Raw genomic sequence first — 25,783 nt, forward strand, 5'->3', positions numbered from 1 at the left:
TGTCTACAGCCAGCTGGAAAAGGTAGCATGTTGCTGCTAAAGAGAAAGTTCCAGTACACTGGGATTTTAAATACAGAAAGTGGCAAATTAGGATTGAGCTGTAGATAACACCAAAGCCTTGAGAAGTCACTCTTTCATGTCTTTTATTCAAGCACACATCCACACATCTTATCGTTGTCTTTTAGGTGTTTCTAGAGCACTAACCTCCCACAACATGGGACCTTAGAGTCTTCTTCCTGATGAGGTCCAACCCTATACATCCAGAGAAGCAAACAAAACGTAGTGACCATTTATGATGAATTCTTTTCCTGTCTCCCTCGTTGCTGATGCATATATTCAGCATGGGCACATCCAGCTACATGACTGGGTATGTCACCTACACTGTGACATGCACTGTATATTTTCGGGTGAGTCTGACCTCCTTTTACTTCTGTTCCTGTCTCTTGCCAAAGAAGCACAGTTCACAAGCATTCAAAAGCAGCAAGAAATAAAAAAAAAACAGTGACAGAAGTTTACAAGGGAAAAGACTAAGAGAAACACCACCGAAGATAAGCAGAACAAGATTTCTCTTGGAGGCAATCATTTCCTGTTACAACACCTAGAATACCTATTTAAGGACTCCATGCTTAGGAAGAGATGTCCTCTTCATTCATGTCAGCACCAGCCGTAGCTCATTTTACTCTTGTATCGATACACTTGTGTTGGCCACTGCTGGAGATGAGCCAACAATCACTGCCTCCTTAATGGCAGCATTTGCTGCTGTCTTGTCTGATTATAATTAAGTATCTTGATCTTGTGGGTACTACCACCTCTGGCAGGACAGACAAACCCAAAACTGCAAACTTTCCCCTTTACTAACAAAGAATCTCAGAACCTCTTTATCAAGAGCAAGTAGTGAAACCTTTTCTTTGAACAAAGATGACAGCTCCTTGAATCTACTCAACTTTTCATTGTGGCTCTAAGATGCTTAATTTTCCCCAAACCTCAAGTCCAAATCAATCATATTATATATTACAAATATCCGCTAACATAACCAGAGCCAAAATAAAATACATTATTTGCACATTTCCCCCACAGCAAGTACTGTCAAATCTGAGACAATAACATTCCACTAATTTCCCAATAATTTATACAGAGACACCACTAAAATGTGCTTAATCCTCAAAGAGATTAAGTTGCTTGACTCCAGATTTCAAAGAAAAGCATGCAAATGCAGCAATAAAATGCATGCCATTTAATCAGGTGAACACATAACAGGCTGATTCACATTGTTTTATGGCATCACATAACAGTTTCTGATGTGATTTCATGTAGGAGAAAAGGGGAGGTAGCTGTAAGTATATTTTGGCAGAGTATTAGAAGAGGTCACAGACAGCTGAGTTCCTAATGAAGTGTTAAAGGCTTCCAAAATTTGCCTGATATGGGAAAATGGAAACTTTCCCTCTCTAGCTTTAAAAGAAAGAAAAGAATATCAGAAGTCAGCTAAAATGTGCAACTTTTAACTTTCTTAATTGTTGGAAAATGCTATTTTCTTATTTTAGGGTAAATAAAGTGCACATCATTGGTTTGAAACCCACTATTACACCAGATAGGCTCTTAGATTGCCTGGAAGAATTTTCAGCAATATCATGACAAACCATTTAGAAGCATAGCTGAGAAGGATCATATAGCAACATCCGTCAGAGCTGATAAAGAAATTCCACTCCCTGATTTATTTGGGAAACAAAAGATATAGAGAAAGGAACCAAATAAACTCTCTGTGGTATTAAGTCAAATTAAATATAGGTCATAAAAATTAAGGCATTTTGACATTACAGAGATATGGGCCCAATGATAAAAGATGAAACAATATTCTGGAGAATTAACTGTAATTATGGCTTGGAAAACATATGGAGAGAGAAGAGAAAAAATTAAAGGAGATGCACATAGATGCAATTTGACCACAGTGAAAAGTTCTAGCCACCAGTCTGCAGTTTCACCAAACATCACAAGTCCAAAATTTCAAATATATTTTCACTTTATTTTATGAATGCCCATCAGGTATATAACTTTGATGCTACAGCACACTAGTTGAGTAAAAATCAACAACATAAAAACCGTCTTCATAAAAGATCTAGAGAAGTGAAATCCCAAAGCCATAACCATTTACTCCATGAGCATATCATCTTTGACAACCATATAGAAATGACATCATGACAACAATACAATGTACAATAATAAGTGTGCAATGGTACAAAATATACAAAAAGGAATGTGTATTTAATATACATTCAACAATACCCCATAAGAATCTTTGTTGGGAAGGTGAAGTGCCTTTTCAAGAACAACAAAAAATGTACACCACTTCAGTTAAAATGCCTGAAGTATCTCCCAGCAAAAGAGTAAAGCCTTTGACTGGAGATATAAAATAACCAAGCTGAATTTTTATTAACTGAAAAAAAAAAAATCTAAACTTCATAAATTTTTTTTGTCCACATCTATAGTATAATAAAATATTTAGAGTGCAGAAAATTCAGTTTAATTTAAATTTTACTTAAAAGTGGGCCCTCTTTTATTGATAGATCTAGCTCAGTCATATAAAATCAAAAATCTATATTCCTTATAGTAAAAAGACCGTTTCTGCCCATTATGTCTTTTCTGGTTTTTATGCATTCCACAACTCACATCATTTTGTGATAATGGAAATCGAAGTCTGACCAGAGGTCAATAGAAGAATTGTTCCTCTTTTTCTCTTGGATCTATACAAGTCTTGCATAAGTTTACTCAAATATTTTTTGCCTAGTTTCAGATTCCTCTGAGTTTGATCTCAATGGGAATATCAGGAAATTATTCCAGTGGATGTTATGAAGATCTCATGCTAAGTACAATGTGGCTGATTTTATGAAAAAGTCCACTGCTTTCCAGTTCTCCAGGCACCATTTTGCGCCCTTCCTCCACAGCAGGCATTTGCACTAACAGCAGAAACCATTTAGATGGTGAGCTGTGCAAGTATGTAACTCATGCTCAGCTCCATGGGCATCTGTCCTCATTCCTTGTGTGGGTCCAGGAATAACGTTGGCTGAGTGTTTCTGATAAGCTTCCCAAGTAACAAAGCTGATCTCTGCAGAAGTAGAGATTCTTCCTTTATCACCAGAGTTCAGGCTCTGTTGGTTTGCAACCCAGGGAAAAATGACATATTGGCAGCCCAAGGGAGGGGACTGGAGCTGCCAATGATCTCTCTTGAAAGGACAAGCTTCCACAGAAAGGGACAAATGTGACCTGCACTGTCAGTATCACTTTCTTTCTCTTTATGGAGTTTGAGCTTGCTACAACCTGCAGAATTCATGGGCCCAGGCCTATGATTCATACAACAGCAGTTAACACATTTAAATTTAACAGCACCAGGTTTTAACCCAACCTTAATGGCCATGACTTAAGCATGAGAATGGGCTCAACTTGCAGGTGCAACACTACGCCTCTTGTATTAGAGGCTAACAGAGAACATCCAGCCCTTCAAAGCATTAAAGTCTAAAGCATTTTCCAAAGTTCAAAACTCACCTGAGGCTCATTCCAAGTACCATTAACAATTTTGATTGTAAGAGAGACTCATAGTTATGCTACTAAAGGACAATATAGCCCCTGCAGGAGGTTCCAGGCCTCTCTGAAAATTTCTTATGACTATGCGTAGGAGGAGCAATAGGAAATGAAAGGTTCCTATAAATCATATGGCATGCCTCAGCCATGCCCAGGTGAACGGAAAAAATTCATGTTATTTGCAGTATGTATATCTCTTCCTGAGTTGAATTTCATTCCCACTATGGAATCCGAGTGTCTTCTTTTTTTGGCAAGATACTCAATCACTTGGTAAGGCAATCCAATTTTCTGGTTTGCTTCCTGAAGTCCTCTTTCCTCCTAAATGGCCAAGCATTTCTCACCAGATCACCACTACAATGTGCGCCAGAATATGTTTAAAATATGGTCCTGTAAAAATAGAAATTAGGTTTGTTTCTTTGAAGGCAGCGTTAAGTCTTCATATATTTTGGGATCTTGAAGATTTCAGCTGAACAGATTCAAAATTATCTTCCTTTTCCTGCAATGGAAAACAGAGGTTCCTATCAACTGGGATTCCTCAAACTTGCTCCAACTGTTAGTACTGTCCTTTCTTCTCATGCCTCCAAAGCAGTCTTTGCCAAAGATTGTGATTTATTACTGCCAGAGTCATTAAGTGTGCAGTTTGACCCTTTTATTACTTAACACCACTACTAGTTCTGCAAAATCAATAAATTAGGACATATATATTGCTCACAGTACTTAATTGAGAGGGTACAGGAAAAATATCCATTTCATACTTGTAGTATAGAACAGGTACTCAGAGAGTTGCAAGGTAATCATATCTGTGGTATTATTAGTTATTAATGTGTTTCCTAGAATTAAATATATGGAGTATAGTCTGTGCATGTGAACACTACTGCCTCACTCCTGAATTCCCCTCACAACTCCTCTACTGGGGTACCCACAAAAAAACAAACAAACAAACAATCAACAACAACAAAAAAGAGTCTACAAACCCTCTACTGTTTTAAAAATCAGGGCTGATGGGTTGAGTTTTCCTTATTGGTTGGGTGCCAGCCTAGGCCATCTGGCTGGCAGGCATCAGGGTGCAAAGTACGGCCATATGTGTTACTACATGTATGAACAACCCCATGGTTCATGTAGAAGCAATAAATGAAGGAGCCCTAATAAAACCACTCACTAGAAAATACTGACTCTTGCTTCATCTACTTACTTTTCATACTTACTGATGTACTCAATTTGGAATCTGACTTCATTATCTGATTTTAAAGCTATCTTGCTCTGATCAGCCTAGAGGAGATATGAGACAGAACAGGGAGAAAAATCGCCCTATGCTAGCCTACTGCAGAATATGGCCAAAACAATCTTCACTATCAATACAGGCTGGGGGATGAGGTGACAGAAAGCAGCCCTGCAGAAAAGGACTTTGGGGTGCTGACAGACAAGAAGCTGGACATGGAGCAGACAGCGTATGATTGCAGCCCAGAAGACAAACTGCATCCTACATCAAGAGAATGATTCTGCCACTTTGCTCTGGTGACACTTCACCTGAAGTACTGCATACAGCTCTGGAGCCCACAATACAGGAAGGACATGGACCTGATGAAGCAGGCCCAGAGGAGGGCAATGAAAACAATCAGGTGGTTGGAACACCTCTGCAATGAGGAAAAGCTGAGGGAGTAGGGGTTCTTCAGCCTGAAGGAAATATGGCTCTGGGGAGACCTAATAACCTTTCAGTACCTGAAGGGGGCCTACAAGAAGGCTGGAAATGGACTTTTGACAAAGGCCTATATTTATAGGATGAGGGGCAATGGTTTCAAACTAGAGAAGATCAGATTTAGATTGGTTGTTTGGAAGAAGTTCTTTACCATGAGAGTGGTGGAACACTGGAACAGGTTACCCAGGGATGTAGTTGAGGTCCCATCCCTGGAGATATTCAAGGTGAGGCTCCAGAGGGGTCTGGGAAACCTGGTCTAGTTGAAGATGCCCCTTCTTACTGAAGTGGAGGTTGGACTACATGACCTTTGGAGGTCCCTTCCAACCCAAACCATTCTATGATCCTGTGATTCTAAGATTCTGTGATTCGATGATTCTGTATATCTTGTTCTGAATCTCTTGGTATTGCTATGCTGGACAGACAGAACTAGAGTAGTCTACAATCTGAAGTGGTTTCTTAATTCCTTAATTTCTATATTCTCATTAACTATAGCAGTCATTTCTTTCTACATTACAAGCCTAGTCTATATTACAAGCCTAGTTCCTCGGGTACTCAAAACCACGTCATGGAGCTTCATGAGGTGTTTTGCTCCATAGAAATGCCATTGCCTGAAGCTTGAACATATAGCTAGGATACTTCAGAACTTTCAGGTTACATTTCTCCTTTTTTTCCCCATTTTTACTCCATATGTTTTTTTCTGTATTTTACATGCATATGCAGCAGGAGATGAATTTCCTCATCTTTTGCATAAATGAAAAGTGATGCCTATGGTATTTGTTTGGGACAAATATATATTGAATTCCAGTTATCTGCAGGGATACAGGACACAGATTTCTGTAAGCTAATGAGGTACTGGAAGCTGAGCTTGCCAGCTATGATTATCTAGCAGGAAAAAAAGGAAAAAGCTTAGAAATATCTGACAGTCTTGTTTAAAAAGAAGAAAATACAGAGAGCCTGCTACAATGGATTTAGGAACTTTAAAAAAACCCTCTTTTTGAGTCCAAATAAGCATTAAAGTGGTCTGAATACTGAAGTACTAAAGCATACTTTAAAGAAGAAAAAAAAACCTCCTCCCACACTCTCATCTCTATACTTCTAATCAAGAAGGAGACATTGGTGCTGCAAATGGAGTCAGCAAAGCTTTTACACTTATCAGACATACAGCAAAACATTTCCCCCACCAGCAGCAGTGGTCATTATGCTCAGCCACAGCCAGCCAAGTCATTTCATGAACAAAAGCCCATTTCAAAATCAATCCCTATAGAATTCAAAACGGAATCAACTTCCATTTTTGCAACACCATCAACAGACTTTGATGTGATTTGATTCTATTTACATATTCAATATTCTCATTATTGAACTAATAACTAATATTGAATTTCTGCTGCTTTCCACAAGGATTATTATTGATTTTGAAAGACACATAGTCAGGTTGGGGTCAAAGGGAAGTTCCACATATTAGCTGTGTAATGGTAACTTCTCCCAGAAGGGAGATCTGGGGAGATGGTATCATGGAAAGAGGACAGCAGGCTAATAATAATAAATAAATACATAAATAAATAAAAGAACAAAAATAAGAAAAAAAATAAGGGAAAATAAAGGAGAACAAAGGTTTTAATTACATTGCACTCACTAAAGGGAAAAAATGAATGCAAGAAAAAATCTCAAAATTCAATATTATTTCTATTCTTCCTATTTTGAAATGATACACTTCAGTAAATCTGTTGGAAAGGGAGAATGTCATCCACCCTTATCCTGATCATAGTAAGTGTCCCAGCTGGATGCCCTTCAAGACAACACTACCCTTCCCATAGACTTTAAGGCATTTGGAAGAAAGATCAAAGTGATTGCAGGATCTACCATGGTGGTCCTTTGTTGCTCATCTCAGAAATGTTCAAAGAGTACAAAAGACATTTGTGCTATGTATTCAAACATGCAACAACCTACATCATATGTGTTGCAGGAGGAAAAAAAAATAAAAATAAAGCTTTTTGCCAGTGCTTCCCACTGAAATGGAGGAGGTGGGGTATGAATTGGGTAAGGCTACGGCTGATGTCTATCCTGTACTACAGGAACTGAATCTCATAGTACTCAAAATAATGGTTCTTAGATCAGCCATGAAGCCAGTCCAGGTGAGCTGCATGCATCTGGTTGGTGGATATGTTCCCAATGTTATGTATCTGTAACAACTGTGTTTGCCTCATCAATGGAGGTGTCTAGTAGGAATCCAAGCATAAAAGTTCCCCCTGTCATTAATTGCTCTTTTTACATATCACCCATACAACAAAAAAATGCTACCGAAATCTCACTGCAGAAGAGGGAGCATTTCCTTCACACCCTGCAACATTTCTCTGCAACATCCATACCATACTTTAGAGTTCAGCAGATCAGCTATAGGCTAGGTGACATGTGCATGGGAGGCTGCACAAAGCACTGCACAAATTAGCATCAGAGCTTTATCAGGTCCAGTAGTAAATAAAGGTAATAATTCTTTTTTAGTATTAATGGTAGTAATTACTACTCACCTTTGTTGCCAAGGACTTGAGCTTCCCCAGCAGTGACTGCTTATTTGAATATACTATTTCTTCTTCATTATCTTCTCCTTCCATTATAGCACAGCTGTCAGCAGCTGGCAGCTCACACTCCTTTGAGTTTGCTGTCATCACTAATTTGGAATATTTATACTCCAGCCTGAAGATGTAAAGCCAGATCATCATGGATTTGGTTTTTTTTACAAATGTCCCATATGCAAGAATTCAGATTATCTCCAATCCTTCCACTGAGGTATTTACTGGAAGTTAGACACTTTTCAATAATTCAAAATATGTCACCAGAGTAGTATTAACAATACATTGAGCTCCTGCTCTCCATATTAGTTCTCTATCCTTGCAAAAGAGCCAGGTTTTCTGACCACAAGCCATGTTTTCTGACCACAAGTAGGACAGGAGGATTTCCTGCATGAAGAAGTGTGGCGTGTATTCTTAATTAGAACAACAGCAGATCTGACTTCAGCCTGTATCAGAATCTGCATCACACTCCTGCCCAAGGAGGCTAAGGGAGAAAGTAGAGATATGTAACAGTCTGTGGTAGGAGGCAGCAAGAGGTAGGGACCGTAATAGTTGAGGATGTTTTTCATAAAGCCTGATGTGCTATGGGGGTTATGAAATCCCATGCAGGTGGAACTGGGTTTTGAAAGCTTATGACACAAGATTTGGGAAGCATATGACAATGGGAGTGGGGAACAGTCAGTATATTCAGTTCAAAAAGAAGATATCTTTTGGGTGTATATCAGACATGTCCCGCCAAAATGGACCTAAGTCATATATAGTCAAGAAGCTTATTTTAACCCAACTGAAAAGGAGTAATTAGACTAAAGAGAGATCATTTTGGTCTTCAGACACTGAGAAAACCATGTTGCATTAGGACCTACAGTCAACTTTAAACTATCAGAAGTTAAAGAAAACCAATTCTTGTTGGGAAAATATGCTATAACAGATTACTATGGATGTCCTACACTTTCCTCACTAGCATTTTTGATAGCCATTGTTGGCAGAAACACCAGCTTGGTGGATTAACGGACTGATTCAATATAGTATTTCTCATCAGCATGGGTCAGACCCACGAAATGTCTTTCTGTTCACCATATCAAGCTTTTAGCTTATTTTTATATGGAATACAATTTGCAGTACTTACTTCTGGTTCTTCTTCCAAAAATAGCAGGTCAAGGCTATGAGCAGAACAGCTGTGAAAGCGCCAACACCAGCTCCAACTTTTAGCCAAAAGTCCACTGTTTCACAAGTGCTGGTCTTTTTTTCTGGCAAGGAAACCCCTTTAATGCAATGCTTTGGCTCATTCCATACATATAAAGTTTCCTTTCAAACAGAAAACACCAAAAATGAGCTGTTTGTACAAAAAGAGAGAACTATTTTGAGTTGACAAAAACAAGCTGGTTTGAGTTAGAAAGATTAGACATCTTTCCAATGAAAGCAAACCAAATCCTGTACTTCAGGTTTTCACGCTATGGGTGGAGTCACATTGTCTGTTCAATTGTCCCCTTGATAGTGCCTGATAATTCAGGCATGGCAAAAGGATTCCCTCTTCCATATTGCTCATCACCTGGCACAATACGCATTGTGCAGCAGTTGTGAATGTGTTGTGCCTGCATTGGAGCTGTTGATCAACAGTAAAGCTCTGAATCTGTGAAAGGACTTCCTTATATTTGACTACAGAATCCAGCAGAAAAAAAAAAAAAAAAGCAATGCAAGCAAGGAAGGGTGAATTTCTGAACTGAAATTCTGAATCCTTTCCTAGCCTGCCTCTGATGTTTATGGCTGTTAAAGGATTGGGCCTTTTGAGCACTCCATCCTTCACAAATTACTTGCCAGTGTATATTGCTGGTCAGCACAAGCCCACTCTCCTCCATGAACCATGCTGCTATTGGCTCACACATCCCTGATTCTCAACACAGAACCTTACCAGTAAGACTTGCACCCACCCAGCTTCAGATCTTAGAGACCTTTTCCAACCAAAACAATTATATGATTCCCAGTTCTACCTGTACTTACATATCAATCTGCTCACTGATTTTCAGCAGAGTCCAAGTTACACCCAAATTCATCCCTGTGGCTTGGAGACATTGGACCCATACCTGAAATCCTTTTTTGCAGGCTCCCTCAATCTCATGGTAGTCTTGCTCCGTGCAGAGAGGACAAGCTTCTGCACTTTCCCACAGGAAGTAGAAAGTGCATCCATCGCAGGTGCCTGCAGGGCATGAGCTAGGAGGAGAGTAGAGCTTAGTTAGCAAGTATGAAACATTCTGGAGTTTGCATCCTCACTACACATTCTACTGTTGAAGGCGGGTAATGGTAAGTCCAACAGATCAGTAAACATCCGTCAAGTCAGCAGATGGAAAAATCTGGAGGAAGAATTTTTCCTGGTTTGTAAAATGCTTTCTCAAGTGAAAACAGACACTGAACTGTCAAAGTCTACAATAACAGCTCAGTTCCTGTCAGTGAGTGCCACTCATAATAACTACAATGAAGTAAAAGAAGCAAACCTTGGAGACCAACAGAACTACTCCAGTGTTTCACCAGCACAGGCTAGCCCCACGTGCATTTTTATCATTGTTCTGCACTGGGTGACTGTTCCATCTGAATGCTGCTATCTGGTTCCTGTGGTTGCTCTAATGATGTCTGGGTGATTTTGTCCATATGGAATGGACTTGTCCTGTCACGGTTAATTACTGGAAGGATGTTCACCAGTTAACAAAGAGATAACAGCTTCTCTTAGTCTGAGAAAGACTAATGACCCTATTTTGTATTCAGCCTGCAGAAGAAAGTTGTACTGGCAATGGCAGGACATTCACACAGCTTTTGCTACTGACAATTACATCAGATCTAATAGCAGCAGCAGCCAAAAGTCAGTGCAAGAATTTAGATCATGTAAATGTGAAATAGGTACAAAGAGCAAAATGGGGGTGGGATGGGGGGTCAGGGGGGTGTTTCTATATCATCTGAAAATCTTTTATCCTATTCTGATGGACTGAAAAATCCAAAGCTCTAAAAGTTTATGCTGAATTATCATGATTGTCCTCTGGATTATGGAACATTTTTTCAAAGTACATGTCGAAAGCATTGGCAGATCTTTCTTCTCAACCTCTTTCTTCTCAACGTTCATGTGATACTAAATACCATGTCTGGAGATCAAGGAGTTACATGCAGTATTATTTGACATGTATCAGATATCTCACTGAAAATAGCTGTCTGACTGCTGAGCTAGCCAGAAGGGTCTCAGAAGGGAGAATTCAACAAGAACTGAGATAAGGTCCATCATGTCAGTTGTGTGCCGTTTCTTTCCAGAATCCCACTTTTAAAAGCAAGGCAGACCACCCTTTATAGTAAATGATCACAGTTCACATTGTTTAACCTGTAACACTAGAAGGACACTTGCAGGATTTTCATACAGCAGCTGACAGAGAGTGGCTTTCTGCCTAGCATAATTTGTAGTGTCAGGTCCCTGAGAAACTGGGTGTCCAAATATCAATCACTCATCCATCACCAAGGGAGCATGGTTCAGCCTTCCCAAGAGGGACAGGGGTCAATGAGAATTCCACACTTTTCACACTCTGCTTTTGGGAAAAAGATTCAACTTTCATGAGGGAGGATGAGTGAGAGGGCTATCTGCTGATAGTAATGTCCAGACAGACTAAGATGGGCCTTGACAGCCAAAGAAGAGGGGGGACTTCTGAAGAATCACACTGTTTTTTCTCTGAAACTTTTTCAGTACAGGCATAAGCAGGACTTAGGAAGAAAGAAGTCATTTGAATCAGAGCAAAGGGGAGAAAGGTCAGGTAAAATAAAAGCAACTGGTACAAGGGGTCCCGGATACAAACTGGAGTGATGAGATACATCTTGAGTTAGACAGAGTCAGGGCTCACATAAGCATTGCACATAGCAGATTTCATAGCTCCTAGGACAGGCTGATCTTTTTCCACCAAATCACCTTGTACACAGCCACTGATGTAGGTCAAGGAAGAAAAACAACCTCTCAAAGCCCCAGCTAGGCAGTTCTAATCAGGAGGCCAAAGATCAAAATAAGAAGTGGAGACATGAAAAACATCACTACATTTTCTTTTGACTTTAAGTTCGGAATGACCTGCCTGATCTCTAATCTCTGTCACCACACAGCCTGAATACAGAGCAGCTGGTATGCTGGGAGGTGATGGGCACACATGTCCTTAACCTAGGAGAAATGAATGAGACCTCCTGTGTGGATGATGAGGAAGATAACACTCATGGTAGTTAAGTATAAAATTAACAATTAATTTTGTAAATATTACTTGAGGAGAAAAAGCTATTTGGCACTACTAAGATACAAATATTTAAATACCTGGGCACAGAAAGCTCTCCTTGGTCTGGTTTGTTGTTGTTGCATCTCATTGTTACAACAGTTGCACGACCATTTTCACAGGACGTTGTCACTGTTGAAGACCTAATGTCAAACAAAATAAATGTAGTGTACCTCTACTACAGTAAACACAAGTTGCTCTTCCATAGGTCTCTGACCATTCATGGAACTGCAATACCAAAGAAATACCCTTTTACACAGTACTTTTGATTTTGTCAGCTGGAAGGTGGAAAAGGAGCAACAGTAGCAGGTTAAGTTTCACCACTGCATTTGAATCTCAAAGTGCTCTAAGATGTCACTCAGGGAACTGCTCTGTTCTTCTATCTAGCTTGACTTCTGCAGAGTCAAGGAATGCACCAGAAAAAGAATAGGATTTATTTTAAAAAGAGAATCACAGGTGCTGTGGCTGGTGTGTTACTCTGCTGGAGAGTTTATAATGGTTCCCTCCTCGCCTAGTAATCTGAGAACCATGTTGTCCTGAAATAACATAAGGCAAAGGAGATTCAAAAACTTTATTTCAACACAGTAAAAGTTGTAAGCCAAGTTCATAATATACTCAGAGTCACTGGTGTGGGGTTCAGCCTGCAGAATCAGACATATAATTTAACTTTTACATCCAAAGTGCTATAGCAAATTAAGATCAATCACTAAAAACAACACAATTTAGACAGCCAATAAATAGAACACATAAATACAGGTATGGGCTGAACAGCCATATGGGTTCCAGAGCCCAAGCTTAGAAATCCAGTTCACATGAAGACACCAGTGTGTAAACATAGAATCACAGAATAGTTTGGGTTGGAAGGGACCTGCAAAAGTCATCTACTCCAAAGGCCCTGCAGTGAACAGGGACATCCTCCACTAGATCAGGTTGCTCAGAGCCCTGTTGGGTATGATCTTGACAATCTTCCAGTATGGGGCATCAACTACCTTCCTGGGCAACCTGTTCCAGTGTTCCACCACCCTCATAGTAAAGAACTTGTGCCTAACGTCCAAACTAAACCTATTCTTCTCTAACTTCAAGCCCTTGTCCCTTGTCATTTCACTCTAGGTCTTTGTAAACAGCTCCTTCCCAGCCTTCTTGTAGGCCCCCTTCAGGTACTGTAAGGCCACTATTAGGTCTCCCCAGAGCCTTCTCTTCTCCCAGCTGAACAACTCCAACTCCCTCAACTGGTCCTTGTAGGAGAAGTGTTCCAGCCCCCTGACCATCTTCATGACCCTTCTCTGGACTCCATCAGGTCCATGTCCTTCTTATGTTGAGGGTACCAGAGGGTACTCCAGGACAGTTGATCTTTGAGCTACTTCCTACCCAAATTGAAGTATGCCACACCAGAAGTGTCACCTAGAAGTATCTCAGCTCTGATATCACTCTGTAAATATCAAGTTTAATTTAGGCTAGAGCAAACAATGTTTACTGATTTCATAAGATATTCTTCAGCATGTCAATCAATATCATCCAGATGTGATTAAAGTGATAAAGAATAAAGGTGGATTAAAGACCTCCCCTCACAATTTTAGTTTCCTTCAAACAGATAAAGAAATTGGGCCTATCAATAAATAGTATATTTTACTTACTTGTAAAAGAAATGTACATCAGGTACTTTGTTTGGAGAGGGAGGAAACATATCTGTCTTGATGCTTATATTTTCCAGCATTGTCTCAATAGTAGCTCCTAAAACATTGGAAGAAGAAAAAGAATTAAAAAGAGGAACAAGCTAAAAATGGGTTTTGGAAGGGCTCACATATAACATTTTCTACGTCTGAAAAGTATGGGCATCAACAACATTTAATGACATGACTATACAGTATACAACTTATAATCTAAGTAAATTTTGCAGATTTGTATGTTCCTCACACAGACTGGGTTCCTCAGATAGATATAACAAACCAAGAAATTAATTAAAAAGCACCAGTGTAAATATGTTTTGCTCTTTTTTTTATGAGTTTAAAGCAATCATGGGATGTTACAGAATAATTTAGGCTGGAAAAGGACTGCTGAAGGAATCTGATCCAATCAAAGCCTAGGCCTTAAAGGTATAACCCCAACATACAATAACCATGTAACACCCTGAGGAATCTTCAGTACTATAATGGGGAAAACTGAAAGTTAAGATGACAAGATTATGAAAAGCCTTGATGGCGCATTTTGGAACAAATGACAGGCTGGTGTGTGGAACAACACAGGTTGCACACAACTGCATGGATACAATGGATACTAGAGAGGAACTGAAAAAGATGAAAATTAAGTAACCAAAGTTATTAGAGATCTTTCCAAACCCATGAAACAAAGAGGACAGAAAATGCTGGTGCTGCACTGCAATATTTTAGGAGAGGGAGCTGTATAAAATGGCACAGGCTGCATCCTTCTAGAGAAGTGAAAAATTGCTAGAACAAGAACAAAAAATGGTAGCAGCTAGTGACTGGTTGGAAGTCTGGAAAGACTGAAGAAAACAATTTTTCCACTTGTTCTTGCAACAATTCTAGCTGCATTCTTAGGACTTCAGCTTGACTTTGATTTGGTTTTAGAATTGAATGGAATGGAATGGAATAGAATAGAGTAGAGTAGAATAGAATAGACCAGGTTGGAAGGGACCTTTGAGATCATCGTGTCCAACCTATCATCCAACCCACCTACACAACTAAACCATAGCACCAAGCACCCTATCAAGTCTCCTCCTAAACACCTCCAATGATGGTGACTCCACCTCCTCCCCAGGCAGCCAATTCCAATGGGCAATCACTCTCTCTGTGTAGAATTTCTTCCTAGCCTCCAGCCTAAAATCCTTTGGAAGGATGATTCACACAGCTGGAAAATGTAAATATAGTAGACAACAAAGGCAGCAGTTTGCAGTAGCTCTGCCTGTTATAGGACAAATCAGAGCCTTGGATTGCGAAAGCAAAAGGATCCATGTGCTCAGTAACACTGCTCAGGAGGGCTTGAAAATGAGGGATAGCTACAGAGCATTGCAACGACAGAACAAAATGAGCTGTGCTGCAGCAATCATCAGGAGCCTGTGCAGAAAGATGTCAGGTTATTGTGGAGGAGCTTCCATTCTGAGAATGCATGCTGGCATCAGCAAGGATGATAATTTCCTCTCATCAGAGACACTGCAGGGTAAATTAAATTAGTATTGAAAGACAATGGACAAAGATTAATTACTCACTAGGCTGGAAGATGATAGCTCTTAGGGACCTTATTATATTCAATAGGGGCAGTAAGAGAATATTCATATGCAGTGTGCAGTACTGTAGAGATGGCATCTCAAAGGGTAGTTTCTCAAAAGAAAGAACACTAGAAGCAAAGTCAAGTGTGAAAATAATAATAATTATAATTATAGGGATGAAAAGCCACAGTGATTCTCTCAAGAATGACAGTAGCTTTAACTGAGCCCACCTTGGATGAGAGTCACAGAATCATAGAACAGCAGTAAAAGAGCAAATTAACATATTGGCATAAGTACAATGGAGGGGAAATAGAAATTCAAATAAAATCAAAAGTTATAAGTTACAGAAAAATGTATAATAGATGATAAAGGCTTCAAGGAAAAGCTTCTGCTTCGCAGAACAAGAAAAATTTTAAGTTTGAGGGGTTTTTAGAAATACTGGAAATAAAAGTACATCTTATGGATAGGAAAGGTAAGCTTCAACCATTTCAAAATGTAACAATTATGATAAAGAAAAAGCAGCAGAAGAGCTTGACATCTTATCCCTCTGTTAGGAAAACAAATGGATCTCCTTGCTTTCCAAGTCAACGACCAAACATCTCATTCCTTCAGTGGCAGAAAAAGATATTGGCATCTACTTGGCATGCATGCTTAGAAACTAGCAAACCTGGACCTAAGACTGACCTTTCAAAGACATTTTAATGATATCAAAGGGTCAAAAGACTGATGGAGGGGGGATATGGTGAGCCAAACTGCAACGCAAATAAAACAATGAGGCAAAGTAACAGCAACGGTAAGTGGAAGATGGGCTTTGGTTAACAGATAGATACATTATGAGTGACAGTCAGTATGAGTTTAAGGAGTTTTCTTGTTAAGAAAATCTGATTTCATTCCTTGAGTGCTGATAAATTTGGTTGCTAAAGAAAATTATGTAAATTTCTCAAGTAATTCACTAATTACCAGATGAGATTCTAATTAAGAAGTTAGGAGTATCATATCAATTCAGTGCACACTCTGGATTAAAAATTACTTAACTGACTAATTACAAAATGATCTGGACATGGGAAATTGTCATCAAATGTGGAATATCTCCAGGCTTCTCTAAGTATTGATATCAGAGTCCCAAAATTCAAGATTATCATCAAGGATCTACAACTATATAATCACTGTTTGTTAAGTGTGTCAATGAGACAAAGAGGAGCAGGAATAAAACACAGAGAAATTTGGTTTACTTGGTCAGCTAGTCCAAATCAAACTAAACATATTTTTGTCAAGACAAGTGCAGTAAAGGATGAAGACTAGTCCTAGGGAAGAGAGATTTTTTTCCCTTGGAAAGTGTAACTTCAGGGAAAAAAAAGTCTAGAGTGCACATTAGATTCAACTAGCCATCATTAAATGACCTCAGCCTGGAGAAAGATGGACTCAGAGGTTCTATCCTTGCATATAAATACAAGCATGGAAATTATTTTATTGCCATTATAATAAATTAAATACTGCAATGTATCCCATTCTGATGTCCATGATTTAAGAAATATAATAAAGAGTTAAAGGCTACAGAAAGAGCCTCAAAAAGTATTCAAATCTTTAAGAGAAATACATGCTAGCAAGAGACTTAGAAGAACTTGGTCTGCTTACTTTACCAGAAGAGCAGAATGGGGAGGGTGTGATGATTCCAGTAAATAAAATATTTTTCCAAGGAGGAAAATGTAGATGTGGAATGGAGAAGGAATAATAAGAAGCAAGAGCTGAAAACTGAAGCCAGGCAAATTCAAACAGGAAACAAATTTGCTTCAAAACAAAATACAGAGACAGTGTTTGACCAGTGAGAAAAAATACCAGTGGCTGTGGCAAAGCTTTTATTTCTGGCAGTCTCAGAAGTCCAGGTTGAATGCTCTTCCAAAGACATGCTTTTGTCAAACATGAGTTTCTGGGCTCAGTGCCAGGGAGAAAGTACAAACACTTAGTGCCTGTAATGGATAGGTGAGCAGCTAAATGACTTCATTGTCTAATCTGGCCTCAGACTCTGGGAACTGGTGAGTTGGAGCAGTGCAAGACTTAATGATGTGTATGGCCTCATGCTGCCCTAAGCCCCCCCGTTCTTTGCCTCATTATGCCCCAGCACCAGATTCTTCGTCTCAAATTGCCAACTGGGGACTTGGTATGGGCAGAAACACTTGGACTAATGTGGCTACTAGAGTGATTGGTCTTGCCCTGCATGAAGTGGGTAGGAAATATGAAGGAAAACCAGGACTTTTAAATTACATTCTCCAGATTTTTATGCTGAAATTGTATGCACTATGGGATCCATCAGAATCAAACACAAGGAAGAGTCAAGAATAGGATAGGAAGGATAGGATAGGATAGGATAGGATAGGATAGGATAGGATAGGATAGAATAGAATAGAATAGAATAGAAGTCACCAGGTTGGAAAAGATCTCTGAGATCGTCAAGTCAAACCTATCATCCAACACTATATAATCAATACCGGCATGGAAAGCTTGTAGAGGCAGCTCTTAGTCTTCTCCTCCAGCCATCAGCTGAACTGAAATAGCAGCAAAAGGCAATGGCATCTGTCCAGATCTGCTTCATAGCTCGGGAACAAAGTGGGACTGAGTCTTGGGCTGCCCCTACACTCTTCCTCCAAGGCAATGCACCACCACTGAGGATTTATTCTGCAGCCCTAAATACATGAGGACATCCACAACAACAACAAGCAGAAGAAAAATCATGTACCTAAGAACCTGTCAGCAAGACTGTTGGATTGCAGAGCCAGGGCTGTTCGGAAACCCTTGCTGTCCGATGGGATGATGGTGGACTGACAGACAAAAGCTCCCACAAAATTGGAAAAATCTTGTGATTCTGCAACCATGTCCTTCAGAGTGACATCAGTGATATTGTCAGTGCAAATAGCCATCTTCTTCCCCTGTGGGCAATCAACAATAAAAAGGGGGAGCTGCTGATAGTTGATAAGACATTAAAAATTTGGGAGAAATTGCGAACTTCATGAGTTTCATTGCCCTACCTTAGAAACAACCTGATGTTGCTGTCATGAGAAGGACAAATTGCAACAACAAAATGCATGATTGTGAAAGCTCTGATTAAAGTCTTGTACTGACTCTGGAACATGGTGTCATGTCTGGCATGCCTTATCAGAAACCTCTGCTACAAAGCACTCTTCTTTGTTTACCTTGACAGCACAGTGCTTACTTGCAAAGCAAAATAGAATGGCTTGCAAAGTAAAACCATATTTCCCTTGCCTTTAAATAATATACTGTAGAATACTTATTTGGGATTTATTTCAGATAAAGTATTTTCAGAGCACAAATACATGAAATCCCTAAACAGATATATAGCCCTCAAGGCTGCATTAATGCCATATGTCACAAGCAGTGTTAAAACCTCAGAGCAGAAGCAATGAAAGACAAATCACCAGACTCAGTTGTCCTGGTGAAATGCCAAGCACTCATGACCTATTCATATGGTTGGCAGTACTGTAGTACCATCATAGCAGTTTGGGGAAGTGACGACCACATCCACAGAGGAGTGAGCTATCTGTGCCTTTGTGGATTTAGCTGTCAGCAGCTCTAATCTGGACAGTATTTCAACACACTTTTAAAAGTATACAAAACAGATTCACAGGTTGGCAGATTACATTGGGTTGGGAAGGACCCTTAGAGGTCTTCTTGTCTAACATGCCTGCTGTGAGAAGGAACACCTCAAACTAGATCAGGCTGCCCAGGGCCACATCAGGTCTGATCTTGAATGTCTCCAGGGACAGGTCCTCAACCACATCCCTGGGCAGCATGCTCCAGTATGTCACCATTCTCACTGAAAAGAACTTCCTCCTTATGTCCAACCTAAACCTATTCTGCTCCAGTTTCAAACCATTCCAGTTGTCCTAATACTACAAGCCCTTCTAAACAGTCCTTCCCCAATCTTCCCATAGGTAGCTATAAGGTCTCCCCACAGCCTTCTCTTCACCAGGCTGGATAGCCCAAGTTCTTTCAGCCTATCTTCAAAGGAGAGGCGTTCCAGCCCTCTGATCTTTTTTGTGTAAAGAAATGTGAGTACTCATTTGCCTCAATGCATGCAAACCCTTTGGTACACAGGAAAGAAAGTTAAGAACTTTACAGGGATAAACATTAATGTGAACTCTACTCATTGGCTTTCATAGGACAACACACATCACTGGTACTGCTCTGAAACTTGTGTGACAACATGATCTGGCACAGTCCAAGACCAGACAGAAAAATCTTGACTCTGGGGCAGAGAGTGTTTACACTCATGGACAAAACCACATTTTTCCACCACTTTAGAAGGCTGCAGTTGAAGTAATAAGCTGTTACTTTGGCCACTATCATAAAGCAGGGTACACAGGAACTCTGCTGACAGCAACATCTGTAGCCAAGTCACAAGGGAAACACATGGAAAGAAGCTGTAACTGAAAGACTCAAAGTCTTCACTTGAGTCCCTTGGTGGCAGCACAGAAGGTCAGGGTTGTGACCCAAGTGATTTAAAGGCACGAGAACTAAGAAAAGGTAGGGATGTGACAGGGCTTTTCTTCTGAATGTTATTCATGCCTAAAACATTGTTATCTCTGCTCTGGAAAATCACTTGGCTGCTCAAAAGTCCTCTTGCTCTGACACCACAGCTGTAGGGATGTCCTTATCCTGTCTCAGTGTGATCCCACAGAGCAGTAGATTGGTTAATCCTCCTAACCCTCAACACCAGTTGAGCTCACCTCATTCCCACACAGACTGATGTTAAAGAAGTGGAAAAACTTGGTCCCTCGGGAGGTGAAGCTGGGTCCACTCATCAATGAGCCCACCTGGCTGAGGTTGCTAAAATCATAATTCAGGCTCTGGTTATCCTTGATGTATGACAGCAGGCAGTCACTGAAACAGGCAGAGTGGTCCTTTAGAGAAAGAGAGGCATCCATTAAAGAGCAGTTATGGTTCAGCAGCAAACCATTCACCTGGGAGTTAATGAAGCAAACAAGTGCAGACAGGACTGCTTTCTTTTACAAGAATGGAAGGCAGGGAATTTTGTCCTTTTCCTGTAATTCACCTTTCCCTTGGGAGAATTTTCATTACTGTTTCAGTCCCTTGCAATCACATATCAGGACTTTAATTTTACCTATGCCTATCCCTTCTGTCTGCTGCATTATCCAAGAAAATGTAGTTTCTAGCTTTGTTTTGTTGTGGGTTCCTTTAGGATCCCAATGTCCCAGCTTAAAACCCTGTAGATAGACCAGAGCATGGCCCCAGTTACACTTGCATCTTGCAAAGGAAACACAAGAAACAGCTTAATAAACAGAGGCAGGATATGAACCCAGCTGAAGACAGACAGAATATGACCATATTGGAGCAGTTCTTCAAGTCCCTTTGTAGCACCTTGCCAAAGGATGCTGCACATGATAAAAGTTTATCTAGGTTTAAATGCAATTCCATATCAGATGAAGTTGTTACAGTTTTCAATAGGTACAGAAACACCATCTAGCTGTGGAAGTTCCTGAGTTTAAAACAGGAAGAGTCTGAGACAGTTTTAGGAGGAAATAGTGTCTATACTTGCCCTGATCATACACTGTCCCAATATGGCTTATCAAAATGAACCCTTTTGTAAGCCATTGTAGTCAATTTTACCTTCTTGTTGCACCCTTGGAAACAGAAATTAGACTTGGGATGTATTTGGAAGAGTGGGATCACTGATTATAATTATACTTAAATCTCACAAGGCATATACCTGCACTAAAACTGGCCCTTTGATAGCTTATATCCCAATAAACCCTGTCTGCCTATCACTCAGAGACATTCTGTTTCTGTACCTCAGTGCTCTTGCTGCCAGGCCCACAAGGGATGCAGGCCTCCCTGCCATAGACCTGGTGGAAGGACAGGAAGGTGTTGTCTGGACACTCCTTGCACTGGCTGGTCTCCTTCTCGATGTAGTGTCCTGCTGGGCAGGGCACACAGGATGAGCCAGACTGCTCAGAGCCCAGAGCACAGGCCCGACAGAAAGAAGCAACTCCATCCACTGCATTGGTCACTGTGATGGAGTAGATCTTTGCCATGTCATTGATGAACTGTCTGCTCTGGAGCAAGAGACAAGGAAACCAACAACATGTCATCGCATCATTGCATTTAGACACTAACCACAGCTCTATGCACCAGTACACCAATTCAGGGACTGACTTATACACGTGTCTGCCTTTCCACAGACCCATGGATCCACAGCTGCCTCCCCAGGACTGCTACATGGTGACAGCTGCTCACCCCATCTGCAAGCTTCAGCAGAAGGCAAGAGCTCTGGCAGTGGGTGTCCAAGGAAAGATGTATTGTAAAGCTCCGTACATAAAGAAGTACTTACATCTTGGCCCTCACTTATTCTCTGAAAAGCCCAGGTGAATGTGAAGGAAGCGTTTTTGGAAATTATGTGAGTGTAGGATTGTTTCTCTTTACTTCTTTCCCATGATTCCACCACATTGGTATTTTTTCGATTAACATCCTATAAAATGGACATAAATAAGAAACAAAATATTTAAAGTGTGGTCATAGAATCATAGAATCCATAAGGTTGGAAAATACCTCAGAGATCAAGTCCAACCTGTCATCCAACACTTTATGTCATACTACACTAAACCCCAGTGTTCTATAATATCAAGATATTAATATATAAAGGACTTTACAATTGCATTCAACATTGAATAAAGGAGAGCAAACAGAACAGAAATTTAATTGTGAATGGGTGTCCCAGGCACTAGTACAGGCTGGGTGCAGAGTGGATTGAAAGTGGCTCTGAAGTAAGAGACTTGGGTGTAATGATAGATGAGAAGCTCAGCATGAGCCTGCAGGGTACTCATGCAGACCAGAAGGCAAATCATATCCTAGGCTGCATCAAGAAGACTGCGGCCAGCAGGTCAAGAAAGGTGATTCTGCCCCTTTCTCTGCTCTTACGATAGCCCGCCTTGAATGCTGCATCCAGTTCTGGTGTCCCCATCATAAGAAGGACTCAGAGCTGTTAGAGTGAGTCCAAAGGAGGGCCACAAAGATGATGCAAGGGCTAGAACACCTCTGTTATGAGGATAAGCTGAGGGAGCTGGGGTTGTTCAGCCTAGAGAAGATTCTGGGGGACTTCTCAATAACTGAAGAAAACCCACATAAAGGCTGGAGAGGGACATTTCTGTAAGTGTGTCTAGCAATGGGACAGAGGAATAGTTTGAAGTTGAGAGAGAGCAAGTTCAGACTGGGTCCTAGGAAGAAGTTCTTCATTACAAGGGTGGTGGGACCCTGGAATAGGCTGCCCAGAGAGGTTGTGAATGCCTCTTCCCTGGGGTTGTTCAAGGCCAGGTTGAACAAGACCTTGAACAGCCAAGTCTAGTTGAAAGGCATCCCTGCCCATGGCGAGGAGGTTGGAGTAGATAATCTCAAAGGTACCTTCTAACCTAGACCATTCTATGATTCGAAGATTCTGTTCCAAAAGATGCTCTAGTTCACACAATAGTTAAGTTCAAAGTCACAAAGCAGGAGTTTGTAACTGTAATAAGGATAGGTTCAGCACAGTTTTACTTTTAGACTTGAAATTCTGTTTATGTATAAAACATGCAGGTGTCAGAGCACAGAAAGGGGAAAACCAAATTCAAAGTAAAAATTTTAAGTGTCCACCATCTTTGGATGCCTGCTTTGTTGGTGTGAAACAGTACTGAGGCCAGTAAGACAGCACCAAAGTTTACACAAGGAAAACCTGTTCAATCTAACCAAAATTCTTCTTTCTTATTCTCCATCAGCTGTAAATGTTCCAGTGAAAAATACTTTTCCTTTAAAACATATTCCTTTCAATAACCTCTAAAGGAAGATTCCTTTTAAATTGCCATCTAATTTCTAATTAATTATCTTTAAATTAGGATCGTATTCCTCTAGAGTACCAGTAAATACAGAATAGGATCAGTTTCCCTTTGCAGGCAGAGAAAGGGTCAAGGAGCTACTGCAGATCTAGTTACCTTCCTCAGTTGATGGTCTTTCAATAAGCAGAGGAGGAAAGTAAAACACAGGGCACTTTGCTTTCACAAATAAACATGTGTTATATAAATATCAGTGGAATTAAGAAGGGAAAATTTGGTGTTTTGGTGTCCAGTGATTTCTTCTAAAATAAAGTGATACTCAGGAATGGTTCACAACTTATGTGGTGTAGGAATTTTGCTATATCATTCATTAAATCCTTCCTGCAAGATCACTGCATATATTAAACTAATACTATACTTAATCTCAGTCATCATAAACCAAGTGCTACTAATCACACCTATGTAGAGATATTAGAGTGACATGTGGAATACCAGGCACAGTCCTCAGTCACAGAGAGAGAGGTCTCACTTACTGCCATGAAGTACAGCACACAATCTGCTGAACAGATGGTCTCAAAAATAAAAGTAATCCGTCCTAGTTCTGACCCAGTTGCTCCTGTCACTGATGTTGGAGGTCTGTTTAACAGAGAAAGAACAAAACATTTACAAGGTGCTCTCCAGACAGGCAGCAGTCAATCATTTAAATTGTTTTTTGTACAATGAGGAAACTATCAAAGTCCTGTCACATAAAATCTACCCTTGCAGAAGAGTTTGCACAGGGTCTCTGCACTGGGTATCAGGTGCAGCACAGGTTTTTTTGTTTGTTTGTTTGGGTTTTTTTAATTTATTTTATTATTCTTTATGGTAAAGTTCCCTCCTTATAATCAGCACTCACATTTGACCATATTGGTAGGGAATCTTATGGCTTAAATGCATTACATGTTTTAAGAGATTTATACCAATGTAATTGCTTTGAGTCCTGCCCCCCAGTGAGAGATGTTTTCAAGAGTTTCCTGCAAACCAGAAGTATTCAGGGTGATCTCCTGGAAAGTACTGAACTGTATAAGCTTTTCCATGGATATGTTTCTTGCTTTTCTTTAATTTACTTGCTGTTGTCCATATTGTCTGATTAAACACAAGACAAAAGGTTTTCACGATGAGAACAATCAGCCACTGGAACAATCTCACCCAGGAAGCAGTGTTGTCCTCAACACTGAACACTTTTAATACTCAGCTGGACAGGGTGCTGGGCCATCTTATCTAGACCATGTTTTTCCCACTAATGTTTTGGGCTAGATGATCTTTGAGGTTCCTTCCAACCTGGTATCCTGCGATTGACTCTATGACTGATTGATTAACTGAAAAATTAGGGTTTGCACATTAGTTGTAAGAAGCCACAACCCTCTCAGCTCAGACATAGCAAAGGGAAGGTGAGGTTCATTTTTCCTGTCACAATATTTGGCACTTGGTCTGAGTTAGAAGTCTAAGCTCACTTTTTTGACACAGATCCAAGCAGCTATTTCATCCTGTCTGAGGGTCCAGGAGTGTGGCAATCATAGCAATAAGTGGTGTGAGCAATCAGGCACTATAAGCTTAGAGCCTGACATGGTGGTAGGCCATGTTTAGCATAAGTGTAGAAGTAGCTAGCAGTTTAGCCAAACAGTGCTGTGCCTGCAGCACTGTAACTAAAGCAAGGTACTGGTAGCTATAAACACAGAGAGTTATCTTGGAATAACAGGATGCACACGTGCATCAACAACCTCACATGTTATTAGGAGTTTAACCAATAATCTATAATGGTACAATGTGGGGTCACTCGTGGGAAGCCAATGATGCTCTCCGAGACTGTATCAGGTATCAACTGTAGAAGTTCCCTTAATAAACTAACAATACTAAGATCATGTTGGTTGTTTGTATTGATTCCGTTCTCCATCGTTGACACAGGAGAGGTGGGATGTCCTGTTCTCCTGCAGTGCCTGTGTCTCTACACCGGCTCAAGATGAAGCACAGACCGTGCAGGCTGCCTGGAGTCACAGTGCCCTTGGGTTTCTGCAAAATACTTTCAGGGCAGGCAGGGGTATCCACTCCACAGCAGGTATAGATGGTTACGTTGGGATAATTCAGAAACAGAGGAATGGAAATCTTTTTTTCTCAGTTTCCACACATTTAACCAGCTGAAATCTCAGGCTGAAACAAAAACTGCTAAAACCCAAGGTCTTACAGAACTGTCTGCTGCAATGGGCTGATTGGGACATAAGAATAAAATCAAACTTTCCTCCTGTCTCTCATTCATAACATCATTGCATTTCTGAAGGGAAAACTCATACCATAGAAGGGGTAGCATGAAATAGTGTAAGACACAGAGAAAAATGAGAAATAGATGACAAAATAAAATAAAATCCTGTTCCTTACTTAAATCCTGGGATGTGCAGGTTCAAGATAAGGTAGTCATTGTCAGAGCCTCCTGCCCCACTCTGGATGTGATCACCAGCTACCTCCCAGCCTTCACATGACAAAAAAAAAAGAGAAAAAAAAATCAATAAATGGATGGTTTCTGGGTCATATGGCAAAAAATTATTCCACATTACCATACTTTTTAAAGTAATTCA

General features: G+C 40.3%; 1 protein-coding gene across 2 annotated transcripts in view; it reads right to left on the reverse strand.

Moving 5' to 3' along the window:
* Nucleotides 1-1,701: 1,701 nt before the first annotated feature.
* Nucleotides 1,702-25,783, reverse strand: part of ELAPOR2 (endosome-lysosome associated apoptosis and autophagy regulator family member 2) — a 105,180-nt gene continuing 81,098 nt past the window's right edge. The window contains exons 11-22 of one of the 2 annotated variants that reach the window (XM_009900279.2): nt 25,587-25,677; nt 23,708-23,810; nt 21,704-21,841; nt 21,165-21,428; nt 20,082-20,255; nt 18,074-18,263; nt 13,751-13,847; nt 12,158-12,259; nt 9,918-10,044; nt 8,963-9,141; nt 7,795-7,960; nt 1,702-4,069 (exon numbers count right to left, since the gene is read on the reverse strand). In XM_009900279.2, coding sequence (XP_009898581.2) covers nt 4,010-4,069; nt 7,795-7,960; nt 8,963-9,141; nt 9,918-10,044; nt 12,158-12,259; nt 13,751-13,847; nt 18,074-18,263; nt 20,082-20,255; nt 21,165-21,428; nt 21,704-21,841; nt 23,708-23,810; nt 25,587-25,677 — 1,691 coding nt within the window. In that variant the 3' untranslated portion in view covers nt 1,702-4,009. Of the gene's footprint in view, nt 4,070-7,794; nt 7,961-8,962; nt 9,170-9,917; nt 10,045-12,157; nt 12,260-13,750; nt 13,848-18,073; nt 18,264-20,081; nt 20,256-21,164; nt 21,429-21,703; nt 21,842-23,707; nt 23,811-25,586; nt 25,678-25,783 lie in introns of those variants that run through there. The other variant, XM_054178283.1, reaches the window with a different exon arrangement.

Source organism: Dryobates pubescens, chromosome Z (assembly GCF_014839835.1).
Source record: "Dryobates pubescens isolate bDryPub1 chromosome Z, bDryPub1.pri, whole genome shotgun sequence".
In the NCBI taxonomy this organism is placed as follows: Eukaryota; Metazoa; Chordata; class Aves; order Piciformes; family Picidae; genus Dryobates; species Dryobates pubescens.